The following is a 23,450-nucleotide window of genomic DNA, read 5'->3' on the forward strand; positions in this document are numbered from 1 at the left end:
GTCACTTAAGATGCAACTACAAACTTCAATTATAATATCAATCAAGATTTAATTTGAAACCAGTTTAGTAGTCAGCATGGGGAAATTTTTGAAATACTTAAACTACAGACATTTAAAACAGTAATACCTCTTATGTATTTTATTGCTACAAACTGGTACATCTTATCACAAAAAGCTACAAGGCATATTATAAACACATACTCTATTATACAGAGTGCAATGCAGTCCTCCAAACAGCCACACTCAACAGCACAATTTTTGAAGTTACTCATCTTGTACTATGAGGTAAATATTTATAAGCTTACACCATAAAACCTTAAAAATCTTTACCCCACAGACCCATCCTCCTTTTCAACTGATTAGACCAGAAGTTATCATATCCAGCTTTCAGTACACACACCAAAAAATAGGATGCTTAAAAAAATATACAACACAATGTTTTGATCAGCTTTAACAGTCAGTTTTCTATAAAAAGCTCAACTAAAATAGTCTTAATTTCATTTTAACAAAATCAGAAACACAGAGGAATTATATAAACAAGTTCTCCATGGAATGGAATGCATGCATATTGTGGGGAACCTTCAGATCCATTTGAGACTATTAAAAAGTCTGAGCCACTTTAGAGCAGAAATAAAAAGCTGGTTTGCCCCCACTAATTTATTTTCATTTTCTTGCACTTAGTTATCTTCAGTGTGGTCTAAAGTGAAGTCAGTTTGTTCTTCAGTTTCTTCCTCCTCTTCTTCCTCCTCTTCCTCACCCTCAGCTGGCTCATCAGCTTTTTCTTCTTCTTCCGTTTGCTGCTCCTGAGCCTGATCATTAATTTCAAAAGGATTTTCACCCTGAAGGAGAAGATTACAAACAAACATTTTGATATTTATTTCAAATATAAGATCATACTCATCATTTCAGTGAATGAAAGGGGCAGCCACTAAGAAATGCTATATTACTTTATACAGTTTTTTAATAGTTGTGGGGTTTTAGCAAGAAAATCAAAACACATTGGATTTAAAACTAGCAACATCACATCTTTATGCACATGGGAAACTGGGATCCCAAGAAACTCTTTCAATGAAAGTGGAAATGGCACTGTGAAAAAGTCAAGTATGCTAACTGAACTACTTCAGTTTCAGTTAATTCTAAATTTGAATAAGGATGAAATATTTGCACAACCAGGAGCCAGACACATCTCCTTGAGCGGGTCCTGGTGAAAGTGTATTAAGTTCAGTCCACTACAGAAATCACCAGTGCTAGGCATTGTGAAAACATCATGGTCTCCTTGTGAAGACAATCTTGCAAATTTTTCTCTCCTCAATTTTTGAACTGATGAATGGCAAATTTCCATTCTCCCTTTTGCCAGTCTCTCGCTAGGGGGCTGTATTGGACAAGGCACACCAGGCAAAAGGAACTGGGAAGAGGTGGCTGGAAACACCAGCAGATATTCCAGGCTCTGCTATCTGGCCATCTGCAACCTTTCCTTAACAGATCCACAACAGTTGTCTGAAACTGATTCACACACCCATCCATACATAATTTTTCAGGACACAACTAATTTGACATTTTAAATCACAATTAACTTGGGCACTGGCTCATACCTTGCCATATCTCCAAAAGACAGTATTGCTTTGTCTGAAGGAGTCTTATTGCTATGGTACAGGCAGAATCATAAACCAATTAAAGGTAATCCAGAAATAGCTAACAACAGTATTACAGAGTCACTTAGCAAAGTAAGTGACCCAGCAGAAAAAAACTCTCTCCATTTTGCTAAAATGAATTCACCTGTTTCTCAGGCCACGTATCTACAACATAGGCTTCCATGCCTTTTAAATTCTCTCATCTCATCAACTACTGTTGCAAGCTTTTGTTTTTGTCATGAACCCTAAACATTTTGAAGAATAAAAAGTAGCTGAGTAGTGTGCACACTGTATTTCAGTACAAACCAACATGCTGGAGCTTTTGCTTCCAAATGTGAAGATGGAAGTAGATTGTGTTTTGTGCTCTGCAGTTAACATTACATATAAAGACACTGCTGATGTTTGCCTGAAGTTTTTTTTTTTTTATTAGAGAATCCAATTAAAAATTGCCTAGATACAAGTTTTAAATGACAACCAAAAGTTGGTGAATCTGGAGGTGGTTATTTTTGCTGCAAAATAATTTATCTGGCAAAATACATTGAAAATACATTAAATCTGTGAGCTATCTAAGAAACAGAGGACTGAGATTAAACTCTATCAACATGGAGAAAACAGCAATTATTTTCTTTTCATTTGCATCATACCTTCACATACAGCTCATATCGTGCCTTGACAATAGGATTATTCAAGATGCTGGTGGCAGTAAGAACACTCTCCCTTTTTATTTGTTCTCTGTAGGCCTAGGAAACAAATTTAACAGTGAATAATTATCACATTCCTATAACAACTGCCACAGGAATTTGAATTCATGGTCAGTTTCTGTACATAAAATAATGAACATACTACAGTGTGAACTGCTAGTTCTTAGTACATAAGCCCAAAGTAACTAACCAATTAGGTTTAGTTGTGTTTACATCTTGTTACTTTAACTTGATCAAAAGATGGATCTTGCTTATGTAAGGGACTACCACCTGTTATCTGTTCTCATCTACAGACAACATCCAGGCTTCTCTATCACAGTCTAACATATTGTTGAAGGTGATCCTGCTCATTCTCATGGTCCCTTCCAATTCAGAACATTCCACAACATCCCACAATCACAAAAGCTCATATGAAAAAAACCCGTAACTTTGGCAATCTTGCTTACTATCATGCTCATGCTACTCTTTCAACTCTTCTACCAGCCCTATAAAGTTTATCACTATAAATTTAAACAGGGACAAATACAACACAACTGCTAATTCTAAACTGCTCTAAGTTGCCTTCAAATTCAAAAGACAATGGCCAAGAAAAGAGACAGTATGTCTATCTTGCTGGAAACTCATGTGTTTTGCTTTTCAATCTGAATAACAAAATGTTTCCAATAATTAAACTCTATAAAGCACATCCTCATCAAATGAAGAAGTGATTTCTAGTAACTTTCCCATGATTTTCTACTGGCAGCTATTAAGCACACCAGTATTTCATTAGCTGGGGTGCTTAAGTGCTGGCTACTTCCTGAGGTGTTAAACTTACAAAATGCAGTAAGGACATTACAGCTTTCTAGAGAACAAGCCACATCAACAAGAACTTAGAAATTACTTACACCAAGAGCTGTAACACTTTTCATCATTTTTTTAATAATATAAAATATCTTACCTGTTTTCCTTTTGTGTGATCAGGAGATTTTAAGTGTTGCTGAACAGAACTGTGCAATGCAGGAACATAGACACTGCAAGCACTGCAGTGGACAGTCTCAACTTTCATCATATGGTCATCAGCTGTAACCCCTGCCAAAGAAGATGCAACAAATCAGTAACACAAAATATGTTACTTTAGGCAACTGGAAAAGTAACCTGATTGGTTTTTACCCCAAAATTAAGAGCTCTCAGTTAAACATGTCAAACTAAACCACTGAGGAATATTCACCTAAATTAGGCTCTCTGTGGGCAACATTGGAAGAGGAAGTTTTTCACTTCAACATTCCACCTCTTCACAGACTACACATGAGACCCAGGCAAAGTACAAAAACAGCATTGATTTTTTAATCAACAGTAGTCAATATCCTTAAAAATACACATTTTGATACAGCAAACAAAGCTTGACTGAAGTAACTGCACTTACTCTACCCCTTATAAAATCTAATTTACTTCTTTGCCCTCCCTCACCATCAGGAAGAGGCACATTGAATCCAACTCCTCTTGTAATTTTAAGTATTAGCTTGGTAATAGAACATTCTCATCACAAAGAAAAAAGGCCCTCCAGTACTTAAGGGAAGTACAAAAGAATTTGTGGGATTGTTAAGATGTTAACTATATCCATTTTTAAGTAGTTTTTAGTATTTAAGTTCAAATTAGGTAATACTGCAATAGTTATTGCCTAAAATAAAGATGTCTCATTTGGTTTTAGCCAATATTCTGAAATCCCTCAAGCAAAGAAGGGGAGGATATGGCACAGTAAGGCAGGGACACATTAACTGCTCCAGAAAAATGCCTGTAGGACAGTCAAGGGGAAAAAAATTCCAGATATCTTGGGTAACCAAAAAATGCTCCAACTCCTCCCTTTTGGCACTGTCCCTCCAAACCACAGCAACTCTCCTACTTGCACTTTTCCAAGTCCTTATATTTGACCACTGTCACCTTATTGCTTTATTATACTCTCTCTATATCTACTGCATCCACCTGCTGTCACTCCTCATGCGTTATACTGAATGAGACCGTGGCAGAGCCCACAGAATTTTTTGTCAGGTACCCAGCAGGATGTTCTCACCTTCTGATAAGGCTACCTGGATACCCAACACACAAGGACCGCCATCTACTGCTGGGCTTACTTTCCACATGGGATCAGAAATGAAGCAAGGAATCTCAACCAGGTACAGAAAAGACGTGAAAACCAACTGGTTTGATGCATTTTATCAAATTTAAAGAAGAATGAAAGGAGAAACAGACCAGGAGAGCTCCAAATTACTCACCTTCCATTATATCTTTTTCAGCAGCTTGGGAATTCTCTGTTTGGTTACTTGTCTGTTGCTTACGCATTGCTGTCTTCTTGAATTTATTCACCATACACTCCTACAAAGGGAAAAAAAATTGTAAATACCTGTGATGTACAATTGTTTACATTCCAATATTAACCCAGATTTTGAAAATTCTTTACAACAAAGAGTAAATAATTGCTATTACTTCTTAAGGAACTACTTTCAACAGTAAAAGTAACGGTACTTTAGAGACTTTGAAATTGCTTCATTTGCTTCAACTTGCGGTAGTATGTGCTGCACCTAAAGTCATCTACAAAATGATTAATGGTAAGTAAAGTGTATTTTGAAAATAAATGGTAAATTGTAACTATATTCTTACGTAGAAGTATTATACAGATCAAAACTAGCTGTCTTACATGAAGAAATTCCATCACTACTTTGTCAAATTTTGTTTGCTTCTGGATATGATCCAATGTCTCCTGGTGAGCTGCACTCTCCAGATGTGACTCAATTTCTTTTTCTTCAAACGTTCGAAACTTGCAAAATGAGCAAGTAAATGCCATTCTATCAAGAGAAATATATTAAATATTACTGTTAAAACTCCTCAAAACAATGACACTTGACAAACCCAATCAGAAAGAGAACAGGAAAAGCATTCTTTGAAGCAGCCTAAGTGAAAAAAAAAAATGAAGAAAAAAAACAACCTAGAGTTTTTCTATTACAAAGGGTAAGTGCTACATGAATCAAATATAAATTAGGCCAGTGTCAGAGTAACAAATTATCTATTCAGGAGACAAAAACTGTTGAAATCAGAAGCCAGGCATTTAAAAGCCCCATTATTCTGCGAGTTCATCTATTGAAGTTCTCTACTTCCTGTCACCTCGTAGGCACAGAATCATAGTCCAGCCAGGCCATGAATTCCTAATTGTAATTAGAAGAATTCATTTAAAGCTCATTTTCCATACAATAAACTATATAATCTTTAAATATAAACTCCTCAGTACAATGAGGAACAGTCACTAATCACTAGCTAGGATCATATACTGCACTGACATTGAACAGTTTTGTACGGTGCAGCCACTGGGCAAGACTAAGAAAGTTACAAACCTATGCACTTATTTTTGCTATAAAACAGTTGACCACAGATACACACACACACATATATATAAAACAGAAATAAAACCAATTTCTAACAGCTTTTTAAGTCAACATGAACATATACTTCAAAAGCAGTACCATTCTAATCTGCTTCTGAAGAGTGCACTTGTGGGGGAAAAGGGGTTAGTAAATTGTGGATTTTCTGATACAACAGTGGTCAACTGAAACACCCAGGCTACACCACTGAATTTGTGTGCCAGGTTTTGGCTTGAGGTTTTTTCTTTATTTGGGTTAGCTTTTTGCTTTTGCTGAGGAGCGGCGGGTGGAAGGAGGTGGGTTTTTTCCATCATTTCTTTCTTGCATTTTATTTTCCTAATATCAGTCCAAAGGAAAAAAATCATGTTCTTAGAGAGGCATTAAGGGCAAGAAAAACACTGTACACATCACAGAAGTTAGAGCACAAACCTGTATCCATCACCATATTTTTCACTGTTTTTTTCTCTTCTGCGCCTTTGCTTCTCTCTTCTGGCCTCAATCCGCCGCTTCTCTTCTTCCTCACTTTTAACTTCTCCTTTGCCATCTTAACATACAATTGAAGGATTAAAAACCAAATTCACATCAAACAAACAACAGCAGAAGTACCTATCTCCTCCACAAACACTTCAAAATGCAGAGAAAGACCCTGTAACAACATAGTTTGATGGCTTTCTTAAATGTTCTGAAAATTTTGCTTCATTGTCCTCCTCTAGAGACAACCAATTTAAGCACTTGCTTTCAACTTTGCAGCTAAGGTTTTACACTCTAGTTTACAATCATATAAGAAATTCTGAGTTAAAGCAACTCCGTCCCTGTTGTGCCTAGCTATTAAAGGCCTCTTCAAGTATGTGACCAGAAAAAGGTAACTGGAAACACACAGAGAAAAACACATTGTTTAAAACTCTCCCATGCTTTTAGAGCACCACTGCTACAGTCCCCTTACAAAAAAGGAAACTATCTAAAGGCTGTCTCTTCTACTGAGAAGGCAGTTCTCAAAAGTGAAAGCAAATATTCTCATAAATGAGACAAGACAGTGTTGCTTCAAGATATGGTACCCAATATTCAAGAATTTATTATTCAACAACTTTATTATTTTTACCCACTAGACTTCACTTGGTTTCACAGAAAAATATTCCGAAGATTTTCAGCCAAAGAAATAAACCAGTTAATGGAGGCAGGAAGGAGGGAGAGACAAGGACAGAAAGATTTACCACACAAAGTACCCAAGCAGACCTTCAGGGAAGAACTTGATTAAATTACTACCTAGCATGTAAGTGAAAGTGTCAATGAGTAAATGAATAGAATTTAGTTCTACAACATTTAAGACTTCCAAGGACATGAACTTTTTGCATAAGTGCCCTTATGTTTGTCTTTCCTATGTCTGCTTTAGTAGTCTTTGGACAAAGAGAAACAATTACAATATTATCCAGTGGGTAGTTTTAGACCAAAAAGAAGAGGACCACTTCGTTTTCTTTTACAGATCAACCTTTGAAGAGAGGTCAACCTCCAGGAAATCTACCTCCATCCAAACAGCAACAGAAAGGAAGGTACAACAGCATCACGCACAAACACCAAGATGGCAAAACATTCTGTGGATCAAGAAGTGTCACTAAAAAAATCTTCTAGACTAACAGCTCCTGATTATCCCAAGGTCTACCATTTTGTAGCAAAGAGTTTCAAAATTTACTGTCATCCAGAGAGGAGAAAAACTCCTGTCCATGAGACTATTAAAAAAAAAAATCAAATTGAAAACAAAAAAACACCTACCTACCCATAGAAGAAATTCCCATACTGATCTCAGGATTTAAATTTCATTTAGTGCATTACCACTAACCCTAGAAATATTCAAAGGACCATTTGTTTTACTGCTGTAATAACCATCTGGTATCATATTCTATGCTGTGAAATGGCCTCTACTTTGACCCTCAAGCTCATAAACTGAAGTGCCTGTCCTGTGAGAAGCTGGGGAATAGAGACCTGAATTTATATATAAACTAACAACTCCCTCTTTCCTTCAGTGCACTTATGCAAACTTTTAAAACAAAAAGAAACTCACAGAGTTTAAAAATAAACTCAAAATATTTACTATTACTTCAAGAAAAGAAACACTCATTTGGCTGCAAACTTCCAGCCCTCCTTGCCCTCAAATGAGACTATGCCATATGCAATAGGGCAGCATACAAGGAAAGGGGGACTAAAAGTAATTTCAGGATTTCTTTTTCTATGTGTCTGGAATCACTACAGTTCATACACACTTAAACTGACTTTTGTAAACTAATAATAAACCTGCTTCATTAAAACTGTACATGAAACAGACCCCGCATTCCTAAGAGCAGCTCTCCAGGATACCTGAATCCACTTTATTAAAAGTGACTCACCTAGGGTTTAAGGGTGAGGTTGATCAGCTAGTGGGATAAATAATAGGATATGGGTAAGGAACGAGTGGGATGAACAACATTCAATGCAATGGAATGGTAGTGGGTAAAGAAAACCACTTTTTTTCCACAAAAATAAAAAAAAGGGCAAACAGCAACATATTGAAATGATCAGAGAGCAGAGACACAGTAAGCATGAAAAAACCAAACAAGTTATAGATAGGTATTACAAACAACCATATTTCCACAGTCTAAATTTTTAAACTCTTTAAACAAAAACCAGGCAGCCATGCTACCAAATAACTACTAGAGGTCATAAATACAGGCTTACAAAATGTAATCTCTCAAAGTCTCATAAACAGAATACCTACAATACCTCACCTGACAAAGCAAACTGACTTACCTCCAAAAGTCTGATAACCAAGATCATAAGCATCTCTTGTGAAGTCTTCATATATAACAACTGCACCACTTGTATCAACTTCAATTTCCTAATAAAAGTCAAATCCATAAATTAAAAAAGCCATTCTAAATCCAGAAAGGCAGTGTAATTTACATTATTTCGAATGATCTGTTACTTTCTATTTTTTAAATATGACAACAAAAGAAAGTGAATATCTTGTGGAAATCCATGTACAAACATTTCTAGCTCTGCATTCCTCCATAATGCCTTACTAAATTATCTTCACAATCAAAATAGTTTCCTATATAAATATTTTGACTTCCAATCCAGACTTTTACTTAGTTGAGAAGGTGTTAATACCCTCACTCAACAAGAAGGGAAATGCCACTCCAGTCCTGCAATATTAAACCAGGATATATATAGACACATGCTTAGCTTACTACTAACATTCTCAAATAGTGTTGCAACTGATCTGTCTGAAGGAAGGGACCAATCTTCCCACCCTACCAGAGAATACCTTTTAACACCGATTCTTTTTTATTTACCCTCTCTCCTTGATGTGTCTTATGACTTAGCCATTCCTCCTCACTTCTGTTTAGTGATCTCCCTTGCACCCACCCAAGCAGTCAGAGCTGCATGAGCTCAAGCTGTCTACCTGTGGCAACATGAGAAGTGTTCATATTGCTCTTGTGCATTACATGAACAGGTAAGGTCTACCAATACACCTTAAAATTCACTTTCCAGGCTATCTGCACAAGCTACATCTTTCACTCAAAATCAGCTGCCACCAAAATAAGACAGCTTTAGATAAAAAACCCAAAATCATGTTCAGAAAAACTTATCTAGTTTAATGTTCAATTTGGTAACTCTAGTTTAAGAATTGTGTGTCTTCAGGTATGCTATGCAAACTTCTCAAAGAATCAAAAAATCAAAAAATTTTCCAGTTCTGGGAATCTTTACCTCTACAGTGGAATCCTGGTAAGATGTCTTCGTGTCTATTAACATAAAATGAGAAACAATGCAAAACTGCTGTCACTGACAATTCATTTTAAGACAATAAGATATTTAGGAAAAAAAAAATCAGCTTGTTATGCAGGGAAGATTGTCTACATTTACAATTTATCATAGTTTAATAATAATGTAAAATCAGCTACCCTTAGAAATACAAACTAAACACTTTTAGAAGCAATCACCTGTATCTAATTCCAAAACAAGAATTTCAAGGTTGAAAGGATAACAGTATTTTGAGATATATTTTCATTCATACAATAGATACCAACTGCACGTTTTAGTTTTCAACTGCATGATACTGCTTAGGTCTTTCAGTTCAAGTTTCAGAAACTGTGTTAAACTATCCAACATTTTCTTCCCCCTAATCTCAGAGCCACAGGACAGGTTGCATTCTTGCAGGTACTACATATATCCCATTTCCTAAAGTGACCCAAATATTATGTATTGGTCATTGGATTGGGAAATCAGCGAAGGGGACGAAATAATAAATTAGAAGCATTATGCCTGGATGTAGCTTAGAAAGGAGAATGTACAAAAGTACTGAAAGAATTTGAATTTTAGAGACCCTTTTCATAACAACAAAGCTGATGAGACCATCAATAAAGCTCCCTATACAAAAGGCAGAGGAGTGTGTTCTATACAGCCAGTTCCTGGAACTGGTACAGTACTCCTGACATTACAGTTAAGGGAACAGTTATGTAATACAAAATAATGTAACCAGAATAATGAAATCAAAAACAGAATTTATGCCTCAAAGTTTCTGCCAAGTCTGTGCATTTGCCTTGCAAGCTGTGAGCTACACCAACTTTAAACTATTTTCATGGGTCATTTAAAACCAAACTACATAAAACATTGCACATCAAAATTACTAGGAAATCACAAGCATAAAAACTAAAATCTGACTGCTGTACACACTGTTCCCAAGATATAATACTCGATATTGCATTCCCTTAAAGCAAGTACTTTATTCAAACCTCACTAGTGGCTTTTTTCTCCAACTTTGACTGCAATATAAAATTTTAATATTAGAGTTGTAGAATATCTTTATGGAAGTTAAATTAACCAAACATCACTAATACAATTTGCAGTTTGTATTATGTTTATCTATGTCATTTACAGTTCTGCTTGTCATTAGAGCATTTCATTTACAAGTGGGAGCAATCTCTTTCTGCCTCTCATAAATTATTATGTAACAGTTTTTGCCATTTTTGCAGTTTCCCTCCTTTTCCCTCTCCTCTTCACCCACGCCCTGTATCTTTATTTTAACTGCACAGCAGCTGATGCGCTGCTTTTTATATCCAAAGAATGCGGATAGCAGGGCCCAGGCTCATGCAAGAGCACATTTTAATATTTGTCAGGCATTGTCTCTTCAGACAACCTGAGCTCTGACATTATTTTTAGTGGTGAAAATTTGCCTCCAGGAAGTATCATCATAAAATCTCAATGTGATAGTCTTCAATGGTACCTATCTGAGCACATCAAAATATTCAGAATCATTTAGCAAATTATCTTTGCAGTAGGAAAGTCAGATATGTAAATTCCTAAAATCCACTGTGGACTACTTGAAAGGTAGAAAAGAATTACAGAACAGCACATACAGTCCTCTTCCTGAATATTTAAACTAAGTAATTTCAAATTAATTAAAAAATCACTAATTTTAACTTAAAAATTTTGACACTTGCTACTTACTAGGTGACTTTTTCTGGCTCAGCTTCAAAATAGGCTTTGTCATTTTGGGTTTCTTGATAAATGTCCCACCAGGTTTGTTATATGGCTGTGGTATCATTTTTCTTTTTATTCCTCTTGCAGCAACTGCTGCAGGACTGGGTTTGTTATGATAGTCAACGACAATTCCAGGTCTGTGCATTCCGCCAAAGTCTCCCATATGCTGAAAATTTGTGAAATCAAGAGAAAGGTATTAGTATATGAAAGCAATGTCAACAAAACAGCTACTTGGTACAGTATGACTGTGACCTTAACTAAAATCTGTGTTCTAGAGCAAAATGTAGGAGGAAACTTAAGTTCCTGGTCTGATGTTCGTTTGTGCAATGGCTTTGTGGTGTTTGTCCAATAGAACTAATACTTATGTATAAACTGTGTTTCTGCTTATTCAGAACCATTGTCCAGGCAATGAACATATCTGTCATATCTCAGCCTAACATCTTGGCTCCTCTCTTCAGATTCTCTAGATAATGAATTCCATCTGCCTCAAAAAAAAAAAAAAATTAAAAAAATAATGGCTTTAACAAAAAAGTTGCCTTGCTTTGCATCTTATGCGAAATTATATAGTAGTGATCTGAAAACTGAGTGAAGAAGGTTGCCCACTGTGGAATACTGATTAATTGAAGGAAACCCATTCTTTCTTTTACCTATCTTTCCAGTATCTTCCAATTCAATAAAAAGCAGAATTTTTAAGCTGGGCCTGGAGAGAGTGATACAACAACAATGCAGCAATAGGAATGAAAATTCCATTGAAAGACTAAACCTTTCCACTATTTCTAAAATTACACACAGTCATTTGTGGATACTCGTATATATGAAAGTTACCTCTCTGAAGACACAGAATAAATGAGTAATCTGAAGAGGGGAATTTAAGTAGCTGTAATATTTTCAAAAGTGCAAACATATTTCTTAATATTAACTTAATTACTTGATTAATAAAGGGCAGAAGAGAGCCCACAGACTGGATGAGTGACTTGGATAAGCAGAAATATATCTCTTTCCATGAGAAGATAATTAGTATTACACTGTCAAAAGAACATAAAAACAAATTCAAAACCTTTAAGAAAAGCATGATTTTTTTAAAGCAGATTTTAAATGACAGACAGAATGTACCAAAACAGGCACTTTCCTTAGTCAGAAGTCCATGCACAAGATCTCCATGTTAATTTATTTAGCTGAGATAGCTGTAGACTGCCTAGCACGTACATTTACATCAGACACAAATTTGACATGAAGTACGCACTGGATAATTTCAAGTTCGGGTTTTTTGAAACAGACAATCTACCTATTAAAGGTGCAATGCATTTTACATCTGGTAAGTAGTCTAGCCTTTACATTCTCCTTTATTACAGAAAAGACTAAAAGGATAAATTTCCAAAGCAAATGAAAAAAGAACTCGGTTGTAACTCTGCACAAAGCTTTCAGATCTAAAGGATTTCTGAAAGAATAGCATAAAGGCTTAAGAATGTAACATTTTCAGCTTCACAAGCAGAGAAATGAAGATGAGAATCTTTTTCTCATACATGCTACATGCTAGCTAACAGCCATGTGCAAATCTGAGCTAAAAGTTGAATATGGCAACTACAATACTCAAGAATGCTGCAAAGTAGACTTTCTGGAACAAAACCACCACGCATGTTAAGCATATAAAAAACCCAGTAAAAAAATAATTGTCCTCTACACTTCAAGCTGTATAATTTAAACTTAAAGAATCACTTCCCAAAGAAACACAGCACGCTCAGGAATTTTAAAAGATAAGTTACACCTAGAGGCACAGGCAGGAAGGTGTTCACTGAATATTTTGTGCTTAAGAAAAAAATTGAAATTGGGATTATAAAACCAAGACAAAGGGACACCATCAACTCAAAGTTAGTATTTCTGTCCGGTTTGGGGGTTTTTTAATTCTTTCCCCTAGGTCACTTAACATTAAGCATTACTTCCTCAAACTGATCACTCTTTTGCATACAATTAATCATGCTGTTTCTAGGACATACACGTTTTACATCCCATACTGGAAAGGAATCCGCTGAGAGGCACTTAGAACTTAAGTCTTCAAAACGAATACAAGTAAGAGGACTAAGCACACTGTGTAGAAATTATTTCAGTTCTGTGAAAGGACCTGATTTCAAGTTGATGATGCCCCTTTAACCATGCTTTAATTCTGAGAAAAAATCACTGTAACTGCTAACCACTCACCTTTGCCATTTCCTCCCCGTCACCCTTTCAGTAAACAAGTCAGAGTAAGAATTAAGTTTAAAAGAAGACTTGATGTTTGATAAACCATACTCAACATATTAAAGAATTAGCTCAACTTTTTCCTTTACATGAACCAAAAACTGCTCTAGCGTTCACAACCTGGGTTTTATTTTTTGCTTATACATTGCACCTTTAACCTACTCAAAACTTCAAAAGACTTTGAATTCAACTTTCACAATATTCAAAAATTTCCCCACCAGCAGCAGAGATGCTAGTGTTTACAAGGAAAAATGAAAGTCCTTTTAATCCCTTTTAGACCAAACCTACTACTTTTATCTTCACCTTTCAAACAAAAGGAGAGATTTAACAAACCTTATCAACTAGTCTATTACTCAATACTTTCAGCAGAAAGAGGGACTGGGTTCTACTTGAAGACAGCTTCAAAGGGATAAACAACATTGTCAACCATGATCGTTTGCTTGGACAAAACCCCCACACTGTACTGAACAGTGCATTCATTTTAAAGCAGTGGTCTTGAAAGGGTTTAAAAGAGTGTCTAGTGAAAAGAATCTGAAAAGATTCTGTACTTACTCCTCGGCCTCGGCCTCTGCCTGTTGATGGTCCTCCAAAAGCATCATAGTTTCTGCTTCCAAATCCACTTTCAGGATAAGCAGGCGTTCCTCTCCCCCGAGAGCCTACAGGTGCAGGCTTCATATGGGGTGAAGAAAAACTGCTGTAGGAAGAGTAACTCTCTCTTCCTCTGTCCTCCATAAACCCAGGCCTCAATTTTGAACGGGAGTAAGGTGCTTCCCAGCTAGACCCGCCCTGGTTTCTACCTCCGAAAGAGTCAAGGCTATTCCGGTAGGAGTTGTCAAATCGACCACCATAACTACCTCCGAAGCGGCTTTGTTCGGGTTCATTATAACCATAGCCAGATCTGTACAGATCTCGCCCACCCAGAGAAGACCCGGAGTCGTAAGACTCATAAGGTCCAAACCTGGAAAAGTTGCACAGTGAGGAGAAAAAAAAGTAAGCTTACTAATGTTATACATTTCAAAAGACAAGTTAGCAGTTGACATTTATCAACTAAAATCAATTTATTACTATACTGATCTGTACAGTTGTGTTATTGATTAATCTTGATTAGGGCTGGGCAATTCACACTATGACCAGACAGAAAGCTATCTGAGCCATTTTGCTACAAACAATTCTAAAGTTCAGTATACCTGAACTTTGTTTACTTAAATTTTCAGCAACATTTATTTACTAAAACATTATTGGAGCCCAGCCCTAGTCTCACAAAAATAATCACCTGCAGACATTCAAAGCCTAGTCAAACTCCCCTTTCTTCAAAATCATACCCTCACAGTCTAACAGTTAAACAGCAGTTAAGAGGCAGCTTAGTTCTGAACAAAGAAAAAAAAAAATGTTTTGGCTTTTTTAGTGGTACAGTTGTGAGTTCCAAGTATCCCACAGTTCTCATTTTAAAGGAAAAATACATATGCTCTTCTGTTCACATCTTTTCTTTCTGAAATTTTTTCCCTGTAAAATTCAGTCTCACACTCAAAGAAGTTCATGGTCTTCAGTGTATCCAGCTTTCACTTGCAGACCATTAGGTCTAGCAACTCAAGATTCTGAAAGTCTCCCCAACGCATGCACAGCGGACACACAAAGAGTCCTTGGAATGTCAGAGTAAAGCAACAAGGAGCTACAATCTTCAGCTATTTATCAAGAGTTTGCTTTGCCTGGGACATGGGCAGTGTCAGGCTAGAAATCAGTATCTGTAACTGCTTGGAAGGGAAACACGTTAGTGTCCCTGCAGGGTTATAACAGGGTGACTGAGCAGGTGGGAAAGACAATCCCCTAACTGATACAATACAACCTAAAAGAGACTCAACTTACTAACTGTATCTACAGCAAACTGAATGCCTTCATTTTAAAATCTGTTCATCTCAGAAGACTCAGAGATACACAGAAAATGACACTAGAAAAAGTCCATGCATAACATCAGGTTACATAGCAAGCGACATTTTTGTGTCCAAGAAGTCATTCAACCTCCATCATATGCAGATTACTGTATGGTAGGTACGGCTCATTCCTCAATCTCTGCTCAGACTTGTAAATCAGTATTAACAGTCATTATTAAACAAGTCATACTTCACTAAAATGCTTAACAGAACCGAGCAGCAAGACACAACACTTCTCCAGCCTCCCTCTTTAGTAGTGTCCTTCCCCAGTGGCACCACAGTGACTACAGACAGGAACCACACAATAATCTGGCAACAGCCAGACAAAAATTCAAGGATGCACACAAGAAAACCATCAGATTATCTAAGTTTTCTTCGCATTTTATCTCCTCCAAGATAGAATCACTACTCTGAAAAGCATGCTTCTTGAATGCAATTTGAAGACCTAAATCAAATCAGCTGCTCCCTATTGTTTTCATCTGAAAGAGCAAATAGTACCCTAGCATTAAATACACAACTTTCAGACCACTGCATGAGAATTTTTAGTTTTAGACTATTACATCTTACAAAGCAGCACAGAACATGCACACAGTTTCAAGTGTAATCAGTACCTTCCAATGAAATAATCTGGACATGACTTTCAGATTCAATACCAAGACCACTTGAGCACTGCACATTTAAACCAAAGAACACATATCCTAAATGTTCCTTGAAAATGGAATGTTGATAGATTCAGTCTAAGACACTAAACCAATTAGGTCTAGTCTGCAATGTCAGAAATGGTGTGTCAGGCCAATCAGCTGCAAATTGCTAGACAATACTGAAAAACAAAACTTTGGCTATTTTCTTTCAGACGCACTGTTCCACTGTCAAACTTTTCCAAAAAAATGCTGATTATTACAAGATCTAGCACTTACAGTTTAGTATTTGCCAGTATTTATCAAACATGAAGACTTAGAATGAAAGGGTTCATACAAAATCATAACAACATGCCTCAGGAACACTTAAGTTAGAAGAATGATTTAAACTTAAATTGTATTGGATCGATTCTTGGGACAACTGAAGGATTATTTTACCTGTTACCACCACCACCACCTCCTCCGCCTCCACCTCCATGACTCTCCATCCCATAGGATTGGTTAAGGTAAGAGTCCATGGATCGTGGGCCACCATAGCCTCCATGCCCATAATCCCGGTCCATGTCTAAAAAAAGAGCAGAAAAATGTTTATAAAGAAAGCAAGTGAGAATTCTTATTAAGTAATCTAGCTTAAATTCTTAAGTAAGAGGTTTAATCATTGCCACGGTGCTTACAAACAAAATACAGAATTGACAGTTGCAAACCAATTTTGACACTGTGATTAGAGAAGCCACGTCTTTGTCATCATCTGAGCACCTCTTGACTGGAATAAGCTCCTTATTTTTTCCAATAGTAAGTAACTCAGGATTATTGTTCCATCAGCTGGAATCATCATAAATTAAGCAAATTAAATGAAGACAGCTGATGTACAATATGTCTGAAGTTGCAGAGAATTATGACCACTTCCAACCCTCTCATAATACAAAGAGCTCAGAGGCTCTCTCTATCCAATGCTCCAAGAAACCTTCACTCTCACTGAGAGACTCTGGGTCAAGGTTACAAGCTGTCATGCTGCAGTGCAGGCTCTGTATATAGGCTAGAGTCAAACAAAAGAACTTCCTGACATCTAGCCAAACAAAAATCAACCCAAATCAGCACTGAGCTGCAGCCCACTAACTGTGCTAAGGTGCTGGCATTTCACAAACTGATGTCACTTCATGACATCTTCATCTCGGTATCCTGCAATGAAATCTGGCAAAAGAACCAACTTCCTCCTCAGCACTGGAAGGTCTGTGTAAAAATTCTGGGCAAATAATCACTCAAATTCAAAGCACTAAAACAATGCTGCAGATCTGTATAACAACTATGATCCACTGTCTTCCTATAATGTACACAATCTGCACCTCAGTGGCATTCTGGAGACCAAAACTACTTCCCAACACCAACCAACACCAAGGTTTGGGTAATACCAAGAAAACCTGGCAAGTCAAGATTCACAGGAAAAGTAACACAGAGAAGGAATACACAATGAACAAAGAAAGGATAAAAATAAAACTAAGTAGCTGTTTAATCTGACAAGAGAGAGTATTTTATACATTTCAGTATCTCCACATATAAACCACTGACTTTTCCAGGACAATTAGCTCCCCTGAAGTCATAAGAAGTTGTCCTATTTAAAGAAATACAGTAACTCTCTGTGCATTCATCTCATGAAAATAACTGTAGTGCTGAAAATATATATATAAATTATATCCCATTTGTACCTAGTTCTTGTTAGCACCAAGTCACTGTCATTTACTTTCTTGTATCTGTCAACAATGAAAATTCTGCAAATTATATTAAGATGACTGTATCACTTTTACACAGATATTCTTAGCATGCCTGAACAGAGACTCCAACACACAAAGACCTACTGCTGATTTTTATTCTAATGATCACAGGTACTTTCTACAAAAATTAAAGATGATACTTCTGGGAAAAGAAAAAAAAACTTCTAACATAGAAGTCACACTATCTTTTCATATTCTGAACATACAGGAAAGATTCAAAAACCAAAGCATAAAAAAACCATTCCAAAATACTAATAATGTAGCACCACCCATCATCAACTTAAATTGCAAAGAGTTACTGCAAAAAGAAACTGATGAGGCTTCTAATAAAAACATCTAATGCTCCTCTCTGGTGCTTCTGAATCATCTGCCACCTAATCCAATACATTATCCTCAAGACTGTATGCATAAAGATGCAGAACAGCAAGAAGAGAAGATAGTCAAGAAAATAAACTCAGTTGCACAGAAATTAAAATTGACCATGGGATAATTTAATCTCAGATCCAGGTTGTTAAGTTTTTTTAATACAGGACGTCAAATCAATCAGAAGACACTGACATTCTGAAAACTGATATACCTGACCTGAAAGCACCCAATAATTTACCTTAGTTTCACTGGCTCCCTATTATCCATAGGCCCTAAGATGGCACAAAAACCAGTGAGGTTTAAGAGTTGAGAACTGAATCAAGTCATCCAACAAGGAAGAACACAACACTCTATCAAGATCTCTGCCACTGCAATGCAATTCTACTATAGCACAGGAAGTAGGGACCAATGTTATGCATATGCCAGCAGTTCAGTATTGGAAAAACACACAAACTTTCATATGCAAAGAACTCTTCCCAAAAATGGTTTAAAAAGCATCATTTTTAAATACGTATTCTAGTCTAAAATTTTTAGCATGAAAGCAAGCACTAAAATACAATTTACAATCACAGGATAACTTCTGACATCCACACTTGTTTAACACTCCTTAATCAATTCATGTTATATAACATCAGCAGTCTTACTGTAGAGCTATACCAGTCCCTAAATCCTCAAAACCTCAAACCCCTGCCTTCAGGACACCACCACCATCTCCTCCCTGACAGTGAACAATTCATTCATCCCTTTCCAGACTCACTGCCCTGCATTTACCTACATTATAACAGACTCACATTTGAAAATGGTTAACACAGGATACAAAAGGTACAAAGACACGAAGAGGGATGATGATTTCATCACTTGAATGATTTACTACAAGAAACTGGAGGGAGCAAACGAAATTTACAAGTAACGATCTAAAGAAGGATCCAAGTCACTTTTCACAAAACAGACATACAAGTCCCAGAACCGAGTTACAAGTAGTAAGTTACTAATGATTAACAGAGATTTAAGACAGAAATTGGATAAATCAACTGACAAGAAATTCACAGCATGTCAAACACAGACTATGCCTGGGAAAGTCCTCAAGCTGCAAACCAGGGAAGGCGTATAAATATACCAAAGGAGTACTTGTACAATTTGTTCCCTGCCTCCAAACAGAGAGTGACATACAGGACATCGGTGAGGTAGGATAGACACTTTTGACCTGATCTACTGAAGGTGATCTTATAATCTCCTTCCAACCATATCATTAACTGTTCCACACTGCTGATCAGCTAATCTATCATTCCAACCACTGCCCTCCTGCTTCAGTCACCAGCTGCAAACTTCACCAAAGATTCCTACATTTTATACTTCATGCCCAGAGCATGACAAAGAAACTGCATTCAACTTAACAAGTACAGTATTTCTCCAGGTATTAAACTTCCCTCTCAAAGTATGTTCTTCAGACAGGCTTTATCCTAAAAGGGGGAAACATACAAGACAACAGTAAATATTCATTCAGATAAATGAAAACAGAAAGGACCTTAGTGTAGTAACTGATGATAATCACTGTCACCACCAGTAGAGATATAGAGAAGCTGCATGCCTGTGCAGACTAAATGTGAAATTGTTTCACATGCTGAGAGAACATGTATTTAAGCACTAGCGAAAAAACACCAGGAATTGCATCCTAGTGTCTCAAACCAAAATTTCAAAAGAGTAGTAGTTCATTTAAGTTTAAATAGTAACTGCTTATCAAAGAAACCTTTGAAGAAATATTTTATCTGTGTATCTATGAAAACCACAGAATTAAAAAGAAATTAAAAACCAGTTGTCCATATTTGCTCTTAAAGCTCAAAAACAGAGAGTGAGCCTCAGAGACGAAGGTTTTATCAAAGCATCTGAAACAAAGAATTTATTACCAGAATAAATCAGGTTTTGGTATCTGCAGCTTCTTGCATAAATACCCTGTGGATCAATGAGCCATTGAACCTAAGTAGGGAAATAGAAGAACTTGCAAAGAACTATCTGGTTTTAAACTTCTAGATTGTATTGAACTTGTATTGAAAAGAGGGGAGAAGAGCTATGTCAAAGGTGAAAATAATGTATTAACTCTAAATTTATAAAAGAATGGTATACTAAAACACAAGTTTAATTTAAAAATTAAAATGTTAACGGATATGTATTTCTTCAGATTAATTAAGAAAAAAAAAAGAAGCCATATTTGGTGGAGAGAGCTTTTAAAATAGCTGCAAAATAAATCTCAATAGCCAGTAAAGAAAAATCAAATTTTCCAAAGGAAAAGAATTACAAAGTAAACAAACAGTAGGTAAGACTCAGAACCTCTTGGTACGAAGAACTCAATTTAAAAGAAAAAGCTTTAGAGCAGAGAACATTGAAATCATATTCACAGCATAAAGACAAGGAATCATTTTAAACAGTGTGCTCCACGTGAAGCAGATGAAAAGGCTAAGAAAATGAGAAAGACCTTGCAAAATAAATGATAAACTAAAAAAGCTAAATGTTGACAACCAGAAGCTTAAGGGTCTGTTGTGCAATAGGAAGCAGTAATTTTTCCAGGCACATTACATTTTCATAACACCATGTGTAGGTTGTTTGTATCACAACTTTGTCATTAGGCCATTCCCCCTTCCAGACTAAAAGGACAACAGCTGCAGTAACTAAAATATTAACATGAATATTTACTGATATTTGTGCTAACAACACTAAAAATTTATTCCAAAGGACCTGTCAACTCTGGGCTCAAACTGAGCCATCAGGAAGGGACAATGGTGCAATTACAGGAGTCATGAGACATACAACTGAAAGTGCTTCCCACTGGCTGAACGTTTCCAACAGGAAGAACCTTGCCAAGAGCCCAAATGAAATCTAGGCAAAGATGAGAATTCCCAACATCCACCCTGTGCTGCCTGACTTCTGAGCCCCACAAAACAGCCTTCAGTCCCCTGTGTAGAACCTGGGTAAAGCAATTTTTATGCATGCCTTGCTCATGTACATACAGTGTATAAACAGTCATGGTAAAAGTTTCAAGCTGCATACATCATAATTAAACTTTTTGTGATAATTACAAATAACACAATGCTTAATTAACACAATGAAAACTATTATTACAGAGGTACATGAAAGGAACACTCTAATTGTACAATACACATTTGATTAGTTAGTTCCCCTACAATGAGCCTGGATTAACTTCAATATTTGTATAAACAGATCTCAGAAAAGCAAGTTCTGGTAGTTACAGTGAATATTCCAATAAGATACTTAAACTAGCACTTAAGAATAACCTTTCGTTCTAAAAATCAAGGGCATATTTAATTAGTACTCAATACAGAAGATGAAAACACGGGGCAATATATTTATTTATTCACTACTTATTAATTTTACTACGCAAAAAGATAAACACAAAATAGTATAATTGGGGAGAAAAAAGCTAAGACTCGAGAAATGTGTAACAAAATTATTATATTGCAATCAAAGACGCATGTGTAATTCAACATGTTATACGGAAATAACAGCCAGCAGGAGTGTCAAGAGAAGCAACAGCAAGCACTTACTTGACAGGATCTGTAAACGCAGCTTGGATACAGTATCAGTAAAGCTTTATATTAAGATCCTTTTAACACTTGCTTGCATGCTGGCAAGAGATGTCAAAACATTTCTTGAGTCTTTTCTGAAATCATACCTTTAATCATCCTATCAAACTATGTGCACTCCTTTTTTTTTACATAGTATTTTTAACAGTGCAAAAAAATAAAAAGAGGTAGCTTTTGGTCTTGGCTTTACGTGCTTTTTCTATACTCCTTTCCAAACTGTTAGTTAAAGTAAACTTTATGGGGGCAAAAAGCAAATTAAACCCAAGCACTTACAGATTCTAGTTTATATAAAAAAGGAAAATATCCTTTCTTTTCAACAAAAATAGTACTCTGTAAGAATATAGTAGTTTATATTACAAAAAGCATCATCTTAAAAAGTCTGCATTTCTACCCCACCCCCCCATCCCCACTCCTTTATCTCACAATTTTTCATTTGGAACGTGCAGTTCATGTTGACATGCCCAAGATGAAAATCAAGTCTCACTCCCAGACAGTTACAACTCCTCCAGAAAACAACATGAGCACTTTAACCATGTCACGCACTTTAAAAAACCCGTTTCCTTTTTTGTTTTTGTTAACACTGATTGTTCAGCCCCAACGCTTTTTACAGGTTAGACGTATTTATAGCTCATACCTGAGACTGACCCACTGGGCATGTTCACACCACAATGCATGGGGGTATCTGGGAATCTCCAATCTCTGTCTTCAGCTGGAGAGGATGGGTCAGTGAGAATGACTTAGTGCTTAGCAAGAGCTGGAGGGGAGAGACAGGGAGCCGCACCAAGAGGCGGCTCTCTCTCCTGTCGGATCTCCAGGCTCCTGACACGACCCCCTCAAGAGCTCGCCCGAGCTCCCCCCGGCTCTGCCCACGCCCCCCGCCCGCCGCCGCCCCCTCGCCCCCCGCTCGCCCCGCGCCCCCAGGGCGCCGAGCTGCCCGCGGAGCGCCGCCCCCGCCCGCGCTGCCCGCCCGCCCGCGCCGCCCCCGGGGAGGGCCCTCCTCCCGCGCTGCCCTCCCGCCGCCGGCCGCCGCCGCAGCTCCCCCAGGCCGGCAGTGGCGGCGGGGGAGGAGGACGAGGACGTGGGTGAGGGGGGCTCCGTCCTGCGCGTAACAAAGCGGCCGCTGCCATTTTGAGTTACGGCCGGGCCCCGCGGCGGCGGCGGCGGCGGCGGCCGGGCCCTGTCCGTGCAGCGGGGGAGCGCCCTCACCTTCCCCGTAGTCCATGGCGGCGGCGGCGGGCGCTGCTGGCGGGAAGGTGGCGGCGGCTCCGGCGGCTCCCAATGGCGCCCTCCACCACAACGAGGCGAGGCGGGACCCGCGCGCTGCACGCACCGCCACGGCGCGCGGCGATTGGCTCGGCCGGCGCGTCACGTGACTGGGCCGGCGGGCCCGCCGCGCACGGCGCCGCGCACGGGGCCTGGCTCCGGGTCACGAGGGAGGCTGCGCCGCGGCCATTTTGAGCCCTGGCAGCCGCCATTTTGTGTTCTGGCGGCGGGCCCTGTCCTGCTTGAGGTCGCTGCAGGACGAGGAGTGGCGAGACATCCACACCATCAGCCTCACACACCCGCCCAGCGGGCCTTGGTGAAGGGGTTCAGAGTGCGCTCCGCTGAAGTCAGGCAATGCCTGGGGACTGAGCCCTCGATGGCACCCCTATAGATACAGTGCCCTGTCCATGGACCCGGCCAGTT

At 38.0% G+C, this 23,450-nt stretch overlaps 1 protein-coding gene across 1 annotated transcript; it reads right to left on the reverse strand.

The window, feature by feature from the left end:
- Positions 1 to 29: 29 nt before the first annotated feature.
- Positions 30 to 23,071, reverse strand: ZNF326 (zinc finger protein 326). Its single transcript, XM_059478568.1, has 13 exons — positions 22,971 to 23,071; positions 22,399 to 22,473; positions 16,472 to 16,598; positions 14,020 to 14,425; positions 11,200 to 11,398; positions 9,460 to 9,494; positions 8,500 to 8,587; positions 6,151 to 6,265; positions 5,004 to 5,151; positions 4,582 to 4,681; positions 3,270 to 3,400; positions 2,276 to 2,371; positions 30 to 839 (listed from the first exon to the last, which is right to left on the reverse strand). The coding sequence occupies exons 1-13, from the start codon at positions 22,984 to 22,986 to the stop codon at positions 678 to 680; spliced, it is 1,698 nt and encodes a 565-aa protein (XP_059334551.1). The 5' UTR covers positions 22,987 to 23,071; the 3' UTR covers positions 30 to 677.
- Positions 23,072 to 23,450: the final 379 nt, after the last annotated feature.

This window comes from Ammospiza nelsoni, chromosome 9 (genome assembly GCF_027579445.1).
Source record: "Ammospiza nelsoni isolate bAmmNel1 chromosome 9, bAmmNel1.pri, whole genome shotgun sequence".
NCBI classification, from domain to species: domain Eukaryota; kingdom Metazoa; phylum Chordata; class Aves; order Passeriformes; family Passerellidae; genus Ammospiza; species Ammospiza nelsoni.